The 23060-nt window shown below is 47.0% G+C and overlaps 1 protein-coding gene across 1 annotated transcript in view; it reads right to left on the bottom strand.

Moving 5' to 3' along the window:
* Window positions 1–23060, bottom strand: part of ZFAT (zinc finger and AT-hook domain containing) — a 985201-nt gene that overhangs the window by 498247 nt on the left and 463894 nt on the right. Inside the window, exon 7 of the mRNA XM_078686715.1 lies at window positions 21773–22005. Coding sequence (XP_078542841.1) covers window positions 21773–22005 — 233 coding nt within the window. The remainder of the gene's footprint in view (window positions 1–21772; window positions 22006–23060) is intronic.

The raw sequence follows: 23060 nt of genomic DNA, 5'->3' as shown, positions 1-23060 counted from the left end.
CTTCTCCGCCACGTATAGAGTGCACGTGGCCGACCTTCCTCTGAATTCAAACACGAAGTCCCGGCACCCCACCAGGGGGATGGAATTCTCTGTGTACGAGATGGGTCTGATGTCCGGCGGCATTAAATCGGGCCCCACTACCGGTGCGAAGTCCTCTTCCCATATCGATCTTTGCACGATGGTCCAGGGGGACCCTGAATCGACGGCCACATGTACCTTCACACCCCCAATGAACATGTCCGTGCGGGGCTTATCTCTTCGCTTCCCTGCTACATCCAGTACCTGATCCTCTATGCACAGAACCAGATCATCTTCTTCTGGGTCTTCTTCCTCACTCAAGTTCGCTGTGGCAGAGTCGATGCACTTGACGGTGGACTTCGACCCCTTCTTCCGACACACCTTTTCAAAATGGCCGGTCAGCCCACAGAACGAGCACCGGGCGCGGAACGCGGGACAACGTCTGTCCTGCGCCGCGTGCGCTGCACTGCCGCATCTGTAACACGCAAATTTGTTACCAGGACTGGAGCGGGCCGTCTGTTTTCCGGTTCCTCTTGTGTCCTTCCTTTGGTCTCCGTAATTACTTTTGGGCTTGCTGGACTGTGGCGCCTCGTCAATCTTGTTGATCATCTGCCTCGGCCCACTTTCCCTTTTTGCCGCGTCGGCACCTCGCTTAGACATTTCTGCCTTCTTGACCATCGCCACCACTTCTTTAAGGGACGTCTCGTCCATCGCCCATAACTTGTCCTGGACCGCTCTGCTGGTGGTGTGCATCACGATTTGGTCTTTAATGTATTCATCCTGCAGGGCCCCATACCGACATGTGATAGCTAGGCGTCGGAGTGCCGCCACGTAGTCATCAATGGATTCTCCCGCCTCTTGTTTTCTTTGTTGAAAATTATAGCGGTCTATGGAGACACAAACCGCCGGGCGGTAGTGGCTGTCCAGGTCGTCCAGTGCATTCATAAAGACATCTGTCTCCGCTGCACCTCTCTCCTTGGGTACTAGATTCTTGAACACCCTTACCCCTTCTGGGCCTAAGTTGTGGAGCAACAGTCTCTTTTTCCTTTCCGGCGTGTATTCCCCTTCACTCTCATCTCCGAGGGCCTCTATGTAGTTGAGAAAGTATTCTTTCCAGTCCTCCCATTTTAGTTGGGGTTCTCCCGGCCTGGGTAGGAAAGGGACGGGTGCCATCAGAGCAGAAGCTTGATTCGCCATTCTGACGTCGCCTCTAGGGTCTCCCTCCTGGGCCCTTCGTTGGGTAGGCTCACCGGATGCCCCTGCGCTCTCTGCCGTGTCGCCTCGGCCCCTTGGGCTACCTGGGGTATTGTCCCTCGCACTTTGCGCGGTTTGCTCGGTCTTCCCCCCGTCCTCTAGCTTGGGGGTGTCTCCCTTGGTTGCCAGGGTGCTGGCTGAGGGCCCCTGGTGTCTTGGGCAGCACTGACCTGACTATTGAGTCGGTGTTTGGGTCTGTATCCTGCTGTTACGCTGCTGCCACGCCCTTAGCTCTTCCTGTAGGTATCCTGCCTTGCTGGCTCGTGCGAGGGGTTTGCAGGGGGGTATGGTTGTCGTCCTCTGCACCTGGTGGTGTTCAGATCCCAGCCTCGTCGCCACTGTAACATTCTCCCTTTCCCCCTTCAAGTACAAGCTGAGGCAGTGGAAGGTGTATAACTAGCGTTTTATTTACTTGTAAATATCCTACAGAGCTTAGGGCGCCGAGCGTCTAACAGTGACCGCTCCGGTCGCCAACTGCCGCTTTTCGCCGTTCGCGCCTTTCACCCCTGTCTACTGCGCATGCGTGCGCCTCCTGCTCTAGTCTATGGCGTGACGCGTCATCGCGCACACGCTCATAGACTAGAGCGCATACCACACATGAGCTTACACACCACACGGAGCACAGCATGCAGGATGATAGCTGTATCCCTGTTTGATCTGTTATAATTTGTAGCAAAAACCTACCAGATTTGTTGAGCTGTTAGTGTGTGTGAGTTTCTTGCAGACTTTGCACATCAGGATTCAAGGAAAATCACAGCTGGAAAATGGTATGTCACTTACTCATCCCTAATAGCCCAATCAAATTTCAGCTAAAAAATGTGAACTTCTATCAAAGCTAGGCATTACTTAAACACAACAGGTGAACACTGAAAGGTGAGAGAGACCTCTTTTCAAGTTAGAAGTACGTCATTTGATCTTTGTTGTTTTTGCTTAACACCTCTCGCTTAACTGTTATTTTTAGACCAATAAATGGAAATAGTATCTTTCCTCCCAATCAGACCTGCCATCATCATCTTCCTCTTCATCGGCTTGCTCACTGCTCTGTATGTTAATGAACTCTTGTTCTGCTCTTTCACTGCCTTGAATGGCAGCTGATTGTGAGCCTGACCATTACTTTTTTTCTTCTGGGTATCTTATTTGAGTTGATTGCTAGGGCATATTTATGATATAACAGGGTTAATTGTTCATATTTTGACACTTTTAAAAAAGAGTGCTCATTTAAGACTTCTGGCGAGTTCTGCAAAGGCAAAGAATCAGCTGTGCATCTCCTTCTAGGAGTTCGGTGTCTGACATTGTCAAAATAGTGAATACTCCTCCTGCGTGCCACCCACGATGCACAGTGTTCCTTCCCTTTTGCTCCAAGTAAGTCAACCACGCGTGCCCTCCTACACTGTCGGATGGTAAGTCATTCACATATGTGCACCACCTTCCTACAGGCGGACTGTTTGCACCTGGTACTCTGTTCTGACTGTGATGCTCTTGTAAACTCGATGAGTGCAGCTCCAGTGTAGGAATGGTGTGCTGAGGACTTCAATGTGTTACTCTGTTGTGAGCATAGATTTTGCACTTCTGTGAACACAATGTATGTACCTGCTAAGGTGCTGAAACAGGACACTTGCGGAGTGTCCTTCTACTAACACTGTGCATTTAGTTAATGTTGCTTTTCATGTACCTGTTGGTGTGTCTGTGTGTTTATGTGTGTTTGTACATCCCTTGCATTTGCTTCTCCTCCCTCGGCCTGCACACTGTGGAACTCCTGGTGTTTTCTCAGACTGATGCTACATTGCATTGTTCAGCCTGCGCCATTTTCCGAGAATTAAACTTTCTGAGAAGCCAATCCTTTCCTGTCGGTTGAGTTGCGCGGGGTTCAGTGCACTATTCAACGGGTGCCTGGGTGGTGGTGGTTAAACTGGCCAACATTTGGTGCTCACAACAGTACTTTTCAAGGGAAATGTATTGGCAAGACCGTGATGCGTCAATGATCAGAAAGAGGGACCTCAGCAGATTCCCCTGGTCTTGTCTCCACTTTTCAAACAGTAACAGCGCTATAAGGATGACCGGCGTGGGTCTGACATTGCCAGCAGGAAGTCATCAGGGACCCTGTCAGTGTGTATGTAGGTCGATCCACGCCTCCAACTTTCAAATGTTATGGATGCAATGCACCGTGAAGGGTAACTCTGCGTTCACAAAACAGTGATTTGGCCAGAGCATCATCGTGGTCATTGAACCAGTTAATGCTCTGCAATCTGTAAGTGGGGAAAAATACAGGGACACATCACTTGCGACAGAGACCCACTCACCATCCATGCACTCAGTCACCTCTTCATTCGGTCTCGCTCTAGCTTGTTTATCCATTCACTCACTCACAAAAACATACACCATGGCCCATTCCGCTATTCGTGCCCTCAACCATTCCAATTCGTTCATCTATTCCTCTGTAGACTTGCCATTCTTTCATGCACTCACCTCTTCATGCGTCTGTTTACTAACTCATTCTTCCAGCACCCCATGTACCCACTAACTCAATCTCACATTCACCCACTGTTTTTCCAATGTTTGTTTCACGTAATGCCTCTTGCCACTTTTCCTGCTCTAATAAGTGCTGAAGCTAATCAGTGTTACTTTTACCCAGTTTAGCGATTCAGCATTTAGAGACCACGGAAGGATGAAAGGCCAAGGTTGCATTGGTGTTATCAAGTAGCTTGATTTGAGAGCATGTTTGTAAATCCTTGTTATTTAAGTGAGTCCACCAACATAGTATATAAGATGCACGTGTGATTGTTTTTGAGATGCACGTGTGATTGTTTTTGACATCTGATATGTTAATGTATTCCAAATTAATGCTATTGCATCCAGACCATTTCGTACCAATCTACTAGGGTATTTTACCGAAAGAAAACACCCACTGTTTGTTAGGTCTTGTTGCTCAAATACGTCCACTGGAATTAATGACTCGGCACAAGCTAAATATAGTGAAAATGCCCCATACACAGAAAGCATAAAATAAACAGCTACCTAAAAATAAAGAATTATGCCAGCTTTAAAAGAAACTAAATCTCAGACTGACATGTGCTAATCAGACACATCTCCTTCCCTGAATGCTGTCTGCTCTCACTGCCCTCCTCAGCGTGCTTTGTTTCCGGAGTGCACGCGCCTGCCAGCTCTGACCTCTTGCAGCGCGCGTCCCGCTGCGGCGCAATCTTTCAGATCGGCAGCTCTAATCCGCCTGCTGCGTTGTACAGCCGGCGACATTAAATGCGAGGGCTTAGGAGCATTCCTGCCGCTGTCTGCCCGGGTGCCACCAGCGTGCCAGTCCTTGACGTTAACCCCATCACTCACACATCAAGTCTGGTAGAACACCTCCTCTCTTAATGCTGGCTTCGTGACTGCCACGTGCCGCGCGAGGAGCAGCGGAGCGGCCACAGCTCTCCACAGGGCCCGGCGCGCGCAGGGGGAGCCTCTGGTGCTCTGAAGGAAGCGGGCATCCTCGAAGGCCATCAAGATGCCATTTGAAGCACTGGGGAGCGGAAGGTGCCACTGGAGTGGATGAATGCGAAATGTTAAAATCCAAGTCTCATATCGCCTTGACAACTGTTTAAAGATAATGACTCAAACTCTCCTCTGCTATGAAAGTGACTGGTGATATGATAATGCAAGGCCCAGGGCATTTTTCTTCTGGATATTATTTACTGATGGTATAACGGATGAATGGGTTGCTCTATCTTTACTATTAATTCATGTCCCTGCTAACATCGGAACGTACAAACAGCCACGTACTTCAGTAAATAATATGGAAGGAAACAACACCACATTGTAAATACACGATGGCAACTTAACACAATATTAAAAAGACACACAAAGGTTGAGGTTAGAAGTGCTACCCTGGTAACGCGTTTCCAAAAAGAGGCCGATGTTTCATTTACTGATATACTTCGCTCTTCCTAGCACCCAAAAGAAATCAGCATTGAAAACCCTGAGTGTGAACTTACAAAGGAACTTCCACCCACCCATAAAATGATGATCTTCAAATACAAATTCCCTGCATTAACAAATAAAGTGCTTTATCCCAAGCTTCCTCTCGGTTAGTCTCTTCATGGTATCTAATCTTTTGTTTTTCAATAGTATACCCAGGGATAGGCCTACTGCCTTTGTTGTATACTTTCACAATACATAGAATAAACTTAGCATCTGACATAAATGTTCCCGATCAACCCTATATCCTTCCTCATTGGTTTATGGGCTGCATTGAGACTTTCTTGAGTGGCAAGGGGGGGGGATTGCAAGCTTCTGCACTTGGGAGAATGTGTTCAGGGGTGCTCTGGGGTCCCCTGCGGGAGGGTGAGAGGAGGAACTGTTCAACGCTTATGACTATCATGAAAATACCCCTACAAGAAACTGGAGTTAAAGGTAAGAAACTATACCTTACGGTGCTTCACATACAGATGGTGCACAGTCAATGCGTTTCCTGAGGGCAAAAAAAATCACATTTTCCTCACTTTTCTGTGTGGGAAAGTTGTGGGATCACCGGACTGGCACGAATTTCCTACCACCTAGCGTTCCCCCAGGTCTCCCGATAAAAATAGTACTTCACTTTTGTGGGTAGGCCTAGTGCCTGCAACAGGAAATGGCCCAAAATGCAACATGGACACACCACATTTTTACAGTGAAAACTTACCCCTTTGTTGGAAAGTGCCTAGCTGTAGATTTGTACCCCTATCTCTGCCGGCAACTAGGGAAACCTAGCAAACGTATACATTTTTTAATACTATACACCCAGGGGAATCCAGGATGGGGTGACTTGATGGCTCTCACCAGGTCCTGTTACCCAGAATCCCTTGCAAACCTCAAACTTTGTAAAAAAAAAAAAAACACATTTTCCTCACATTTCTGTGATTTAAAGTTCTGGAATCTGCGTGGATCCACAAAATTCCACCCACCCAGCATTCCCCAAAATCTTCTGATACAAATGATACCTCACTTGTGTGGGTAGGCCTAGAGCCCGCAACAGGAAATGACCAAAACGCAACGTGGGCCCACCACATTTTTACAGTGAAAACTGACTCCTTTTGTGCAAAGTGCCTAGCTGTGGATTTTGAACCCTAGCTCTACCGGCACCTTGGGAAACATAGCAAACCTATACTAGGGGAACCTATACCAGGGAAATACAGGATGGGTTGGCTTGTGTGGCTCTCACCAGGTCCTGTTACCCAGAATCCCTAGCAAACCTCAAACATTATTAAAAAAAATGAAAAAATTAACCACATTTCTGTGATGAAAAGTTCTGGAATCTACATGGGTCAACAAACTTTCACCCATCCTGCATTCTCCAAAGTCTCGCGATAAAAAAAGTACCTCACTCATGTGGATGGGTGAAGTACCCGCAACAGGCAAGAGCCCAAAACATATTGTGGAGATATCAAAATTTCTTATCAGAAAACGACCTGGTTTCGCAAGGGAGAGGCACCTGGGGTTTTGGCCCCGGGCTCAGCGGCCATCTAGGGAAACCTACCAAACCCACAGATTTCTGAAAACTAGACACCCTGGGGAATCCAGTGACGTATGGCTTGCATGAATGCCCCAACGTTTCCCTAAGCAGAATCCCCTGCAAACCTCAATTTTAGCTGAAAAAAAATCACATTTTCCTCACTTTTCTGTGTGGGAAAGTTGTGGTATCACCGGACTGGCACGAATTTCCTACCACCTAGCGTTCCCCCAGGTCTCCTGATAAAAATTGTACCTCTCTTGTGTGGGTAGGCATAGTGGCTGCAACAGAAATGGCCCAAATCGTATTGTGGAGACTTCAAAATTACCTATCATAAAACGACTTGGTTTTAAGGGGAGGCTACCTGTTTTTTTTACTTCGGGCTCGTGGCCATCTAGGGAACCCTACCAAACTCACATATTTCTGAAAGCTCGATACTCTGAGGAGTTCAGTAGGTTATGGCTTGCATGGATCTCCCAATGTTTTCCTACCCAGAATCCCTTGCAAACCTCAAATTTACGTGAAAAAATAACTCTTACCACACATTTTTGCGCGGGATCACTGTGCCGGCACAAGTGTCCTAACACATAGCGGTGATCTTCGTCTCTGAAGTAAAATGATAACTCGCTTGTGTGGCTGTCCAATGCAGAATCAGCTCAAAACTAATTAAAACAAGCATTGGCATAGCCAATAGGTCTCGCTTTTGGGACCTTATAAGTATTTAGTTATGCAGCACAATATCATTGGTGCAACAACATCAGCTGTTGCATGGCTAAACACTTATAAGGTCCCAAAGGCGAGACCTATTGGCTATGCCAATGCTTGTCTTCACTGTCCTTAAATCCCTTGACAAGTCCATCATGTTGTACTTGACATGTTATGAGGAATTGGCAATGTGCATGTTTCATTGGTAAGCTTGCGAGCTAACTCACGTTTTAAAAACTGTTTACTGAATTGATTTATTTCAAACAACACTGTTTACTGAATTCATTTATTTTAATCCGTTGGAGATGCTGGTGATTGAACCCGGGGCCTCATACATGTAAAGCATGCGTTCTATCACTGAGCTACATCCCCTTCCGTAGTGACGTGCTCAAATCAGAAGTATTGAGGAAACAAAAGCGGCTGTGATCTTTCACACTCCATGAGAGCTAACTGACGCTTTTAACACAGTTTACTGAATTAATTTATATTAAGCGGCACAGTGGTTTAACAGAAATAGATTTTCGGGAAATACAGATATTCAAAAATAAATATCCTACACCTCCTTGTTGATGGACGAGGCTCGCCAACTCTGGTTAGCCACACAGAGTAGGATCTATCAATGGGGGGACAAATCTTGCGCCATGCTGTGTCGGCTCTGCCAGTCTACGTTTCAGGCGCAGTCCTTACCGAGCCTCCGTGATGAGGCCGGCGAAGCAGTAACGACCCCGCCAGCTATTGCGGCCAGTTTTGCACGCTACTACGCAGCCCAATATACTCCTCGGGAGTCTCTCCCGGCGGAGGATGTGGACAAATTCCTAGCCGATCTCCCGCCGCGAGCGCTGTCAGACGAGGGACGGGCCGAGCTTGACCTTCCATTGTCGGCCGAGGAATTGGGCACGGCGCTGGGAGGGCTTAACACTGGCAAGGCCCCGGGGCCCAACGGCTTTCCCTGTGCGTTCATGAAGATGTTCCACCTCCAATTGGGAACCTACTATAAGCGAGCGTTGGAGGTGGCCAGAGACAGCGGGCGCCTCCCAGCGGATTGGCGACACGCTGAAATTGTGGTGTTCTGTAAACCAGGAAGGCCCCCTGAACAACATGCGTCTTACAGGCCAATCTCGCTCCTGAATATGGAAGCGAAGTTGCTAGCGAAGGCCTTGGCTAATCGGCTACTTCCCTACATAGCAGAACTGGTCCACCCGGACCAGGCCGGATTTATGCCCGGCAGGGCGACACGCCATAATATCAGAACAAAATGGCTGGTCCGGTTCACTTTATAACAGATTTACACCCCACCCAGCCACTCTGTGCTACGTGGGACACTATTCATTTAGAAATTATTTATTTATCTTTTTTGTTTTTGGTTTCTTTGATTTCACAAATGACATACAAGAGACAATTGTCAAGCAGTTGAGTCAGCAAACAGATATAAGTGTGCATAATATATACAAGTGACAAATTAATGACAGTGACAAAATGAATCACAGATGATACTCAAAATCTTGAAACACCAAGTACCAAATTGTTATATACAATACATGTTCAAACAATAAAACATTTCATAAAACAACACAGTCCTTCGAAATATGTACCAATGGATAGGCGGTGACCGGCAACTAGTTATGACTGCCTGCCTATCCAGAGACCTGTGAAAAGGTATTTTTTAGGATTGAACAGCAGGGGCGGGACTAGTGATATTATTTATTCCCCAGCTGCACCCATCTTCCTTATCACAGGCTGGGTGTCAACGCGTTTCGAACCCTTGGTGGTTTTAAGGTTCTCCTCAGGACGTGGACTGTATGGGTCCTGTTCTGTAGTCAGCGCACAGGGGCTGCAAAGGGGTGGTCACACGTGGACAGTGGCTTCACCAATTAGAGACTAAATCACTCGGAGGCTGCCGGCATCTGACATTAATGTCAGATGCCGGCAGCCTCCGAGTGATTTAGTCTCTTTTTTCCGGACCCGACTCTGTGTCGAAGGATATTTACAACCCTGGTGACCCCCTGACCCTTTCCCGGCCGGGGCTACCGCCGTGCCGTCTGCCCACATACGAGCTCCAGCAAAGAGAGTACCTAATTGGTGAAGCCACTGTCCACGTGTGACCACCCCCTTTGCAGCCCCTGTGCGCTGACTACAGAACAGGACCCATACAGTCCACGTCCTGAGGAGAACCTTAAAACCACCAAGGGTTCGAAACGCGTTGACACCCAGCCTGTGATAAGGAAGATGGGTGCAGCTGGGGAATAAATAATATCACTAGTCCCGCCCCTGCTGTTCAATCCTAAAAAATACCTTTTCACAGGTCTTGCCGGTCACCGCCTATCCATTGGTACATATTTCGAAGGACTGTGTTGTTTTATGAAATGTTTTATTGTTTGAACATGTATTGTATATAACAATTTGGTACTTGGTGTTTCAAGATTTTGAGTATCATCTGTGATTCATTTTGTCACTGTCATTAATTTGTCACTTGTATATATTATGCACACTTATATCTGTTTGCTGACTCAACTGCTTGACAATTGTCTCTTGTATGTCATTTGTGAAATCAAAGAAACCAAAAACAAAAAAGATAAATAAATAATTTCTAAATGAATAGTGTCCCACGTAGCACAGAGTGGCTGGGTGGGGTGTAAATCTGTTATAAAGTGAACCGGACCAGCCATTTTGTTCTGTTTAGCGACTGTTGAGGTCCAGGCTGGTCAGGGATAGGACCCAAAACCTCCTTTTGTTGAACGCCATAATATCAGGCGGGCTCAGGAGGTGGTGGAGGCGGCCCGAGCGGCTGGGATTCCGGCGGCGCTTCTCCTGGCGGACATCGACAGGGCGTTTGACTACCTGAGTTGGGTCTATCTACGTGCCCTCCTGTCTCGCCTGAACCTGGGACCCCACTTCCTTTCCTACGTCCAGCTATTATACACCGACCTAACTGCATCCGTGAGAGTAGCGGGGGCGGTGTCCAGCCCCTTCCCTATAGGCCGAGGCACACGTCAGGGCTGCCCTCTCTCGCCCTATCTATTCGCTCTTGCGATGGAACCGCTTGCGGCATGGGTGCGACTTGACGCACAAATGCGAGGTGTGGAATGGGTGGCGGGACCTTCTGACAGAATAGCTCTTTACGCCGACGACGTTCTTTTTCTCCTTACGGATTTAAACAGGTCGGGACCGAGAGTACTTGAAATTATGCGTATTTTTGGTGAGGTGTCGGGCCTTTGCCTGAATCAGAGGAAATCTACGCTATGGACGCTGGGAGATCGCTGTAGTCTAGGGCCCTGGGCAGACGTCTTGCAGGAGGCTGCTGGAGGCATTACATACTTGGGGGTCTTCCTCACAGACATCCCAGGGGTCTCGTGGGCTCGCAATGTACTGCCTGTGTGGGACCGAGTGCGTTCGGACATGATGACTTGGTCCAGAATGCCCTTGAATATTTACGGCCGCTCTGCCATTTTTAAAATGGTGGCTCTCCCGCGCCTACTATACCAGTTACAGAACCATCTGTACCCTATTCCACTGCAATGGTTTCGGCAGGTGAATTCAGCGCTGAGCCAGTTCCTTTGGGCGGGTGGAGCAGCGAGAGTAGCACTCCGCACATGTTTTCTTTCCACTTACTGCGGGGGGCTCGCCACTTCATACATTCTGTCCTACTACCAAGCGTCCCATCTGTTGATACTCAACGAATGGTGGTATGGTGATCGGAGTGATCCGGCCTATGCCCTTGAGAGGTTTTTGATGGACCCGGCAATGTTGCACACCATTCTGTACTCGGCAGCGGCGCGGAGGAGGCTCCCGGAGGTCACCCAGGTGGTATTTCGGGTTTGGCGTGGGACCCTGCGTCGCATGGGGTGGTGGAGCAGACTTACGAGAGAAACTCCCCTATGGCACAATGGGCGGCTGCCGGCGTTGGCATCCCTGAGGGGTTTTAGTGGCTGGGACGCAATAGGTATATCGGCCCTAGGCCATGTAATGAAAGACACAACTCTTAAGACGTTCGAAGCCCTGCAAGAGGAATACGACATGCCATCAACCCAGTTCTTTCGCTATCTACAGCTCCGGCACGCCTTGTCCCCGTCCCTGGTTGGTCTGGACTCGTTGCCTGAGTTCAGCCCGCTAGAGGCTAAGGTCTTTATGGGTGCGATAGCCACGAAAAAAATCTCCAGTATATATCAAACATTGGTCACGCATTGCTCTTCTTCCCTAGATACCCTGAGGTCTGTTTGGGAGAGAGATATAGGAGCCCTGGAAGAGGAGGACTGGAGGGAAGCCCTGGAAGCCCCGAGGGGGGCTGCGATAGCGGTCCGTCTGCGCTTTATCCAGTTTAAATATTTACACAGAGCCTACTATACTAGAGACAGACTGTGGAGGGCGGGCCTGATAGCCTCCCCGGATTGTCTGCGGTGTGGCTGTGAGATTGGAACCTTTGTACATACGGTGTGGGCGTGTGATAAACTGGTGAGATTTTGGACTGGTGTCTGGGACTGCCTGTCTGAGGTGCTGGGATGGGACATCCCCCGCTCCCCACAACTGGGCCTTTTGCATGTTATGGAACAGGTAGGAGGCAACATCTACAAACGCCACTTGTTGCTTTTGGGGCTTACGGTGGCCAAACGTGATATCGCCCGGGCCTGGAAGGATCCGAGGGCTCCCCTGCTAGGGGTGTGGAAAAAGGGATTAGACTTCTGTATGGGGCTAGAGCGTCCGGTATTTGTCGCCAGGGGCTGCCCCCAAAAGCATTTTAAGATTTGGAAAAAATGGGCAGAATATAGAGGGCTGTGGCTGGAACCGCCAGCGTGCCAGGATGCTGATGCAGGACATTCGCTTGTGGACCTGGGGTGAACGGATCTGCGCACGGACATGAGTAATGAATCGTTCTTAGCTTTCGGACTATGTTGACACTGTGAGGGGTTGTGGGTGGGATCCGGGCGGGAGTCTGCAGGGTTGGGAGTTGGGGGGGCAGGGAGTTGGCAGTGGGTGTGCCTATTGAATATTGCTTATACTGCTTGATGATGATGATTATTTTATGCACACTATGTCTCTGGTGCACGGAGAGTAGTGCCGTCTATGCAATGTCTTGACACCCTAATTGAAAATAATAAAAATTGTTTTGAAAAAAAAAAAAATAAATAACAAAACGTGGAGATGCTGGGGATTGTACCAGGGGCCTCATACTTGCAAAGCATGCGTTCCACCACTGAGCTACATCCTCTTTCGTAGTGACGTGCTCAAATCAGACGTATTGAGGAAACAAAAGTTACAGTGCTGTTATTTCTGAATGGTAGTGAAAGAGACACAGAAAAGCGAGATAGCGTGCCTGGACAATAAAATAATAGCAATCAAGAGAGAGCTCTCTCCCGTCTGCTTAAGAATATGACATAATACTTGGTATCGAGATTTGTTTATCGCATCTCCTTTGCCCGTCTTTTGAAAATAAAGTTATATGAAGAAACACAGCAGCAGATCTCAGGGTTACGTTTCTTTATGAAATGTTTTTCAGTTTGTAGCTTTTACTTAAATTTGAAGAAACGTTAACATATTTTCCTTCAGCGCTTTGCCCGTTTCAGGAGCGCTGCGCTTTATCTACTTGTTCAGAGCGCTTCGAACCAATATTCTTCAAGCACGCTGAAACAGAGTGCACCTTCGAGAAATTGTAAACAAACGGCGCTGTTATTTAATAAAGGCCTAAGGGCATGTTGTGTCAGAGGTGGGAGGTGTCTGGAAGCGGCACTGTTATTAAATAAATCAAGGAGCACAGGCATGCTGTGACGGAGGTGTGAGAGGTCTGGCAGGGAACAGATGGCCTGGCCGTGAAGCAGGGGGCGGGGCAGCGCTGGGGAAGCCTGTGGGAGGGTGATTGATGCCTTTGATGTGGGGAGGGAGGAGAGCCTTTTGCGAGCCTTGTGCAGGAGAAATGAACAGATGTCCGTGAGGTGTGGGAGGAGTGCCTGATGCGCGTGCTTGCTGCTGTCACGTGGTTCACGTGAACTTAAAGGAAACCGCAGGGCAAGAAGCCCTTAGTTTCACGAGGATTTTGGCTACTTGAATTCTCGCTCCGCTCGATCCGCTTGCGCGCATTGATAGGTCGCGAGACCTAAAAAAGTTGCGCTTAGAGTCCGGGGTGCTATACCCTTCATCCCTATGTTTTTAGCCCTTCCCAGTTACAGGCCTTTGGCCCACCCACACAAGTGAGGTATCATTTTACTTGTGAGAACAAGGGGATCACTGGGTGATAGGGGATGCTGGGTTTGCAGGGGATTCTAAGTATGGAAACATTGGGGGATCCACGCAAGCTATAGCTCACTAGACTCCCCAGGGTGTCTAGTTTTCCGAAATGTGTGGGTTTGGTAGGTTTCCCTAGATGACTGCTGAGCCTGGGCCAAAAACCCAAGTGCCCCCCCACCCCCTGCAAAGCAAGGTCGTTTTATGGTAGGTAATTCTGAACTCCCCATAATACGTTTAGGGCCCTTGCCTGGTACGGGTACTTGACCCACCGACATGAGTGAGGTACCATTTTTATCGGAGGACACGGGGGAATGCTCGGTGGTAGGACATTTGTGTTAGCCTGGTGATCTCACAACTTTCCACACAGAAATTTGAGAAAAATATTTTTTTCAGCTAAATTTGAAGTTTGCACGGGAGTCTGGGTAGGAAAACGCTAGAGGATCCCTGCAAGCCATACCTCCCTGAACTCCCCCGTGTCTCTAGTTTTCAGAAATGTGTGGGTTCAGTAGGTTTCTCTAGATGGCTGCCGAGCCTGGGACGAAAAAACGTATGTGACCTCCTTGCAAAACCAGATGGTTTTGTGATAGGCAATTTTGAAGTCTCCACAATACGTTTTGGGCCCTTGCTTGTTGCGGGTACTTGGCCCACCCACACAAGTGAGGTAACTGTTATCAGGAGACCTGGGGGAAACGCTCGGTGGAAGGAAACTGGTGTCAGTCAGGTGATCCCACAACTTTTCCACACAGAAATTTGAGAAAAATTTGAGTTTTTCAGCAAAATGTGAGGTTTGCAGGGGATTGTGGGTAGGAAACATTGGGGGGTCCATGCAAGTCACACCTCCCTGGACCTCCCTGGACCCCCATGGGTGTCTAGTTTTCAGAAATGTGTGGGTTTTATAGGTTTTCCCCAGATGGCTGCTGACTCCGGGACAAAAAACGCAGGTGGCCGCCTTGCAAAACCAGTTAATTGTGTGTAGATCATTTTTCATGTCTCCAAAATATGTTTTGGGCCCTTCCCTGCCACGGGTACTCTGCCTGCCCACACAAGTGAGGTACCATTTTTATCAAGAGACCTGGGGGAATGCTGGGTGGTAGGACATTTGTGTCAGCCCAGTGATTCCTTAACTTTCCCACACAGAAATGTGAGGAAAAATGTGATTTTTTCAGCAAAATTTCAGGTTTGCAGGGGATTCTGGGTAGGAAAACATAAGGGGATCAATGCTAGCCACACCTCCTTGGACTCCACCAGGTGCCTAGTTTTCAGAAATTTGTGGGTTTGGTAGGTTTCCCCTAATGGCCGCCAAGCGCGGGACCAAAAACGCAGGTGCCCCCCCTTTCAAAACCAGGTCGTTTTGTGATGGGTAATCCTGGGTGGGAAGGGGGGGCTGGAGCTCAGAAAGTCTTTTGCCTTCTTTGGGAGGGGGCGGGGGGGAGGGCATTAGCATGCCCATTCTGGGCAGCCTCCACCCCTGGCCTATAAAAAAAGAATCCCTGGCGCCTAGGGTGCTTTATGCCCCCAGGGCGGCAGATTGGGGGCTACTGTCCCTATCTGCCGCCCAGGGGGGAAAGAAAGACTGTCTGTGGCAAACCTTAATGGGGGGAGCAAAGGCCCTTGCCCAAGGGGCCACTTCCCCGTCCCTAGTGGCTAGTGGGTGGATCCCTGCTTGGGGATCGCCCTCCTGGGGGGATCCACAAGCAGGGATCCACTACGGAAGTGTACCATTGGAACAATAGTTCTCCCAAGTGTTTCGGTGCCCGGGGTCTGAGATAGCCCCAGGAGCACCGAAACAATGAAACTGAAAATAAGGGGCCGATTATGATGCCGGTTTTCCCGCATCCTCCGGGCTGGCGGAAGCCACCGCCGGCCCGGAGGATGCGGGAAAACCACAGCGGACTGAAAAAGACCCCCCGCCAGATTAGGATGGCTGGGGAATCGTTTTTCAGTCCGCAGCTTTTCCGCCGCGGTCGACTCCCGTCCGCGGCGGAAAAGCACTAACATGGCTGGCGGTGTCTATCAGACACCGCCAGCCATATTAGGATGTCAGGAGTAACATGCTTTTACACGGCGGCATTTCCGCCGTGCAAAGGCCTACGCAATTTTGTTTGGGGGCACGTTGCGGGCTCGCAGGGGTGAAGGGGGGGTGCACATGGGGGGTACCTATGGTACCCCCCTGCATTTGCGTGCACATAGCGGCAGGCACCGCGCGGTGCCTGCCGCTTTGTGCATGCAAATGCACAACTTACATTTTTAACATTGCGGCGGGTGCTGCTTCAAGCAGCACCCGCCGCAATGTTAAAAATACAGGATATGACCGCCAGGGTGGCGGTCACATCCTAATTTGCACGGAGGGACCGCAGCTGCCCCTGCGGACGGTCCCTCCTACTCTATTGTGGCGGACAGACTCAGGTCGTCCGCCATCATAATCGGCCCCCTAGTTTCAGTTTCATTTTCAATGCAATTACATCAGCGCGCCATGCGCACAATCGTCATTGCATTGGAAATAAAAGAAACGGCCTAGGAGGTCAGGGGAGCTCTTCACCAACTCCTGTAAGCCAAAAAAAAAAAAAAAGGAAATGCCTCTGCTGTCTGCAGCAGAGGGATTTAGTGCCCCTGTACTCATGACCGAATGGTTCCGTCATGAGCACAGAAGCACTGGTGCTCATGAAGGAACCATTCCATCATGAGCACCGAAAGGGTTAAAGTACAACAACACTTGATAGCCGGAGTTTATAGAATGCATCTTTAATCTACATATATTACCTACCTTATGCATATGCATATATATATATATATATATATATATATATATATATATATATATATATATATATATATATATATATACCTCCATGTACTCCTGAATTTATATAATTATTGCTTTTCTTCTAATTCAGCATATTCAATACACTACCGTATTCCTCGCCCTATACCACTCTCAATGTATCCTCTACCTCAACTCTCTGACTCATCTCAAACCTCATTCTACTACTCATTCCAATGCACTACCCTATTTCTCACTCTATACCTCTTTTAATATATCCTCTACCTCCACTCTCTCATTCATCCCAAACCCCATACCACTACTATGATCCCCAAAATAACCCTTTCTAGACTCTTCCCTCCACCCCCATTGCAGCACCTCATACCTCTTTTTACTATTCCGATCTCCCAAACAGGCCTTTCTAAACCCTTCCCTCTCACTCTTTCCCCTCCACCTCCCAATTTACTCATCCCAAACCCATTCCTACTGCTATGAACTCCCCCCCAAAAATTCTAGACCGTTCCCCTCCTTTACTCTGCTACCCCTCCACTATTCCTTTTCAGTCCAAATAACAGACAAACATGTCCACCACTCAAATTAATTGCATAGTTCCCTATATTAATTTCCACTGATCCCGTTTGGGTTCTGGAGCAGCCTGCTACTCATCAAAAAGCACTACAACACCTCATCAGAGGTAGCAAGTGCTATATAAATACAAACCCTTTTCTCTCTTCTATCCCTCAAATATCCTTCTCAATCCAAATAACAGACAAACAAATCCACTGCTCAAATGACTTAATATTTCACTATACTAACTCACCACGAAAGCTTTATGCGTTCCGTAGTAGCGTGCTCCTTGCCAAAAAAGTGCTTCAACACCTCATCAGAGGTAGCAAGCACTACATAAACACAAATATTTTTCCTCTCCTATCCCTCCACTATCCTTCTCAATCCAAATAACTGACTAACATATCCACCACTCAAATTACATTTATATTTCACTATACCGATTTACCATTAATCATTTATGGGTTCCAAAGTAGAGTGCTACTCACCAAAAAAGTGCTATGACGCCTCGTCAGGGGTAATAAGCGCTATATAAATGTAATTACAGTACAATACAATAAACAACTCATACCTACTAAATTAAGAATAACTTTTTCCCCAAAGCCACTATGAATTCTAAAATTTCCAATAGGTACAGAATTAGGGTTGGCAATATAATATACAAATCCTTTTAATAGGGCTTAACAAACATTACCATGGTGCAAATCTACCTCTATTGTTTCTCGGAGAGTGTACCTAACTGCAATTTCCCCGCCTACTATTGTAATATTTGAGATTCCATGTAACCAAATACCTGTCTACAGACTTTATTAAATTATAACAATCCACCCATAAATGCCCATTTGCTTCCATATATGCTTTATATAACGAATATGTTATGTCCGCTTTCTTTGTCACAACGTTTCATAATAAACAGTCCAAGCTATGGTATATGGGGTATATTTTCCAAATGAACTGATCTGGGCCATCAGCGTTATCATTTCTATATCATCATAACCAACCTAGGGCAAATGTATGGTGTTTAAACTTTCCTCCAGAAAGTTTTTCCACCTCAGCTCCTTCCTGAAAAGCTTTGGGGTTATTAGTCAAGCAGGGGCTGAGAAAAAAAAATGGGGGTCACAAAACACAAAATCTCCATACTTTTTTCATAGACCTTAGTTTTAGCGAAAACTGCTGGACAGAATAACATCAAATTCAGCAGGAAGCTAGAACTTGGTCCTACCAAAGTCACCATCCGCGAGCACTCAGAGATGGCTTACCATTCGGCCAATTTTTACGTGTACGTAGAAATTGTGCACGCAAAGAAGACTACTTAAAAAAGGCAGCTGTACTCAAAAACAAACTGCTCCAAAGAGGTTATCCCAATAAAATTGTGAAAAGGTCACTCAAAAAGGCATGGTACTGTCCAAGAGAGGAATTGCTCGTTACTCGCCCCAAAAAACAAGTACAAAAGATGGTGTGTGTGACCACCTTTGGGATACACAACAACAAAATTCGCAGCCTCATTATCAAACATTGGAGTAACATTAAGAGCATAGATCCATCTTTGGGAATTCCATTGTTTGCATATAAAAGGGCCAAGAACCTCAAGGACCATCTAGCAAGATCCTCCACAGAGTCTCCAAATACCAAGAAAGGCACTTTGGAATCATGGGGTCTCTCTCCTGTGAAGGGACACTTTAAATGTGGCAACTGTGTCAATTGTCCCTACACAGAGAATACTACCACCTTCCAACATGGCAACTGTGACCATACTTTAGATTTCTTCTCCAATTGCAACATGAGGAATGTTGTGTACTGTATTTGGTGCCCATGCAACCTGCCTTATATAGGACAGACACAGCAACCCGCAAAAGCCAGGATCGGTCAACACCGCAGTCGCATAAAGCATCAGGTGTTGACTGCCCCGTTGGTATCCCATTTCATTGCCAACAACCATACCTCTGAAGGCATCAGATGGCAGATCATTGACATTGCCAAGATACCACAGAGAGGTGGTGACCTCGGACAAATACTTCAACGGAGAGAGTGCCATTGGAGTGACAAAATTGACTCGATCAACAAAGGATTAAACTCCGCCGAAGAGTGGCATGGATTTGTAGCCACCCTCAACTGAACCCATAGGCCCTGTCCATTCCCCCCCCCCCCCCTTTACATACTCCCCCCAGCAATGGGGAACCGGTATCGCCATGGTCTCTACCACTTCTGTATAATACTGAAATCCTCACATCCACACATCCACAGACTTCCTGCTTCTAACTGTGCCAACCTACCAGAGTGTGAGCCTTCACAGGACAGCTCCCTATTTTCATACCTTTCTAGTTTCATGCCATCGTTGCCATTTTAATCAATGACTAATTCATTCCTCACGAAAGTGCCTTATATAAGAAATTGCACGCGATACTACATTGTATTTTCAACTATCGCTACTAAGTTTTGCATTAGTGAGTTTGCATACTCTATGTGTATATGACTACCAGCACAATTATGATCGGGTATGCGTTACAATCATCACTGATCCATGCAACTTGATGCAGAATGTACCACCTTCTACTGTATGACTTGGTTATGTATAACAGTTTTATTGAGATCAGTCTTGTATGTATTGTACCATCTCTCACATCAGGGTTATGCAACATGTGTGTAACGAATAGCACTCCGACACTAATTTTGCTTACACAATAGCCATCTATTGCACTAACTGTTCGATCATTGTATCTCTGCCCCCTGACCTGCTCACACGTTCACTATCCTGCTGTCTGATCGACCTTGCAGCTTCCCTTAGTTTGGCCTGCGCACGTTACGAGGTTTATACGGTAAACCTTCGTGCCCGCAGATACAAAGGCAGACCTCTTCATCCACTGTCAGACCAGGACTGACTGGCAACGCGATCGATAGCATGTGTACTGGCGAGTCCTGATTTCTCTGGCCCCCTCTTACCCCCGCTGCCCCCACACGGCATCTGATAAGTCATTAGGGACTGATGGCCCTGCTTTTGTTTTCAGGCAATTAACCAGACACTTTGACCGCTCCACCGAGGGCGTCGATTCACCGGTTATCCCACCGCTCTGTTACATCGTATAGCCGCACTACCATCCCATGCAGCGGTAAGTCCTGTGACAGCCGATATACGTAACGCTGTATTTCATGGTGCTCGCATCAATACTGTTCTCTCACTCCTTCATTTTGTTCCCCCCGTGGGTTGCTCCTGATTTCCACACAGAACCCGGCTGGGTTCGCTGTGAGTACGTTTTTACCATTTCACTCACGGTCTTCACTCATCACCCCACTTGCTCTATTGCTAAACTCTCGGGTAATCCAATACATTATCCCCTCTTTTAGCCTTCCAACACACTCTCTGCTTGCACATAACCGTTGTGCTTGTTCTGACAACCATATCCTTTCCACTCCCTAGATGTCCCGCACATCGTAGGTCCTGATGAGACCCCTCATCTTAGCTGGGTCGAAACGCCGTCAAAGATAACTGGAAGTGAACCTAGAACATAGCACTCATCATAGCATAGAGTTGCTTGACCATTGTGTTTGACTGCAATTCATATATGGTCACTTCCTTTTGATGAATTTTTGCTGGAAACCTTGTACATAATGTCACTATATGTCACCTAAATGTCTTTTTGTTTTTGGTTCTTATAAAATACACTTGGGACACCTTGCACACTCACTAAGTGATTCTTGGTTTATTACCCATAGGACTATGTGTAATGCTTTTTTGAAAACTGCTTTGAAAATAAATATAAAATTCCTTTGATTATACCACAGTGTTACGCTTGCTCTCTCCTTGTTATCCAGTTTATAACCCTCATTGTTTGATTTGCTTTTAATGTACCATTGAATATTATTCCTAAACTTTCCACTGGAACCGCTGTTCTTTACATAAGTGATAATATGAGAGCCACTGCCACTGTTTTCCAAGCGGCCTGCGGGATCAGATTGAAGAACTTTCTTAGGGTTTTGATAAGGCCAAAACAGGTCCCTGTTATCTTCAGGACAAGGGGTTTGAAGGAGAGGGAAGAGTCAAACTAAACGCCCAGATTTTTTGCAACCTCCACCGTTGATGGGGGAGCTGCAGTGTTATCTGGCCACCAATCCTTTGGTTGGAAGGAATTGTTTTTTCCAATAGGTAGGATTTCCGTCTTGTTAGTATTACAGCAGAGATGATTATTTTTCATCCATTTGGTGACTGCTGTAAAACAAGCTTTCAAATTTTCTTCGGCTTCAGTGAAATTCTTTTCCAATGACAGGATCAGCTGAGTGTCATCAGCATAAGATGTAATTTCAATCCCATAAGTCGAGATCAACGAGATAAGTGGGGTCATATATATGTTAAATAGAAGTGGACTACGAGAATCCCCCTGTGAGATCCCCGTAGTAACGGTACGTGGCGATGAGAGAAACGATTCCAACGAGACGACCTGCTTCCTATTTGACAAGAAAGATGTAATCCATGGCAAGGCAAAATCAAAAATGATCAGGTGTTTTTGAATATCAAACAGGGGGCACAGTTCCATTCCACAATTTGTGATACAAAACTAAGCAATACTATACAAGTGGCCTTTTCTGAATTCTACCACATATTTGATATAGTGGTCTGTGAACTTACCAAAAGAAAGCAATCCTAACACTTGGTTACTAGCCCCAAACCTTGCATAGGAATCCCATTAACTCTGTGCCCCAAACCTTCCTCCATTAGACAAAATACAAATCAACCGTTTGAAAGAAAAAACAAAATCCACCGTGTTTGGTCTCACCAGTTCGGAATGTCCTTTAATGTGTGTCTGAAGTTTGTACTTGTCTGGAGTGGTGTAGTCACAGCCATCAGTTGGGCACTTTAGCAAGACGTTGCTATGTTTCTGAATGACATGACGGTTCAAGCAGTTCTTAGTGATTGATGAGTAGGTACACTGGGAACAGTAGTACAGGTGTTCTCTTGTGTGGGTCCGAACATGCATGTCGTAATGCACTTGGTACCAAAACAGCTTCCCTGTAAATGAAAAAAGAAGTGTTCTTTAGCTCCACAGTCTGTGGCAGAGCTGTTTTTGAACCAACAAGCATGTGACTGATTCTCGAACATCTATTGGATAACATTAGCCAAGGCATTGCATTGACCTGGAACCCAGATAACAAACAAATCCCAGACTCCACACAACGATTCACCAGGATTTTGCTGATAAGAATATTACTATTGACTCTCAGAAGGTGGGAACAATTGGCAGCTTGTTCTGAAACTCCTTTAAAAGAATTTACAAAAACTCTATTCACCTGGTTACCATTCTTATACAACAATTACATGTTTAGATTTAAAAAAAAAACAACACAAACTCAGAAGGGCACTTAAAACCATTACAAACTGTGCAATTTACTTTATTTCCAATGAAACTATCAAATGACCAGGACTCACATAAGTTTGGTTTCAAATGGTTTCTAAGCCTACGTATGTTTAGCTCTCAATAAATTAAGTTGGTCTAATCGTTCATTCAGTAAAGAAAAATCTACTTGTTACATACAAAATATCATCAAAAAAGAGAGACAGCCACCATCATGTTCTGTAGGACCAGGGCGTTTAAAATGAATCCACTAGGTGGCTCATTACGATGCCTGTCAGACAAGTGTCAGATTGAAGTCGCAGTCGGAATGAAACTAGTAGTCGGTGGTCCCCCCCCCCTACTCCAATTCGACCGCCAGCACGGCGGTCGGAAATATGCCTTTTTCAACTGCAATTGAAAAAGGCATATTTTCAAACACCCATGCACTGTGTGCCAGGCACCATCTAATGGCTGGCACACGATGCACTGATGTTTCGGGGGGCCCCACATGTGCCCCACAGGCTGCATAACTGAGGCCCAGGAGGGACAAGGGCCCTGCTAGGGGCCCCACAGTCCCTTTCTGTCTGCTATTTCATGGTGGTATGACCACCATGAAAAGGGAAACTGGCATTGTAATCACTACAGCGGTGCCTGAGCAGGCACCGCCCCTATTGTAGGATTACGGTCCCACTACTGCCTGACAAGCGTCAAGGAGTCAATTGAAAAAGTAGCG

The sequence above is a fragment of the Lissotriton helveticus genome, chromosome 4_1, assembly GCF_964261635.1.
Source record: "Lissotriton helveticus chromosome 4_1, aLisHel1.1, whole genome shotgun sequence".
Classification (NCBI taxonomy): Eukaryota; Metazoa; Chordata; class Amphibia; order Caudata; family Salamandridae; genus Lissotriton; species Lissotriton helveticus.
The sequence above is the reverse complement of the archived record's forward strand: the minus strand, read 5'-3'. Positions and strand labels throughout refer to the sequence as shown.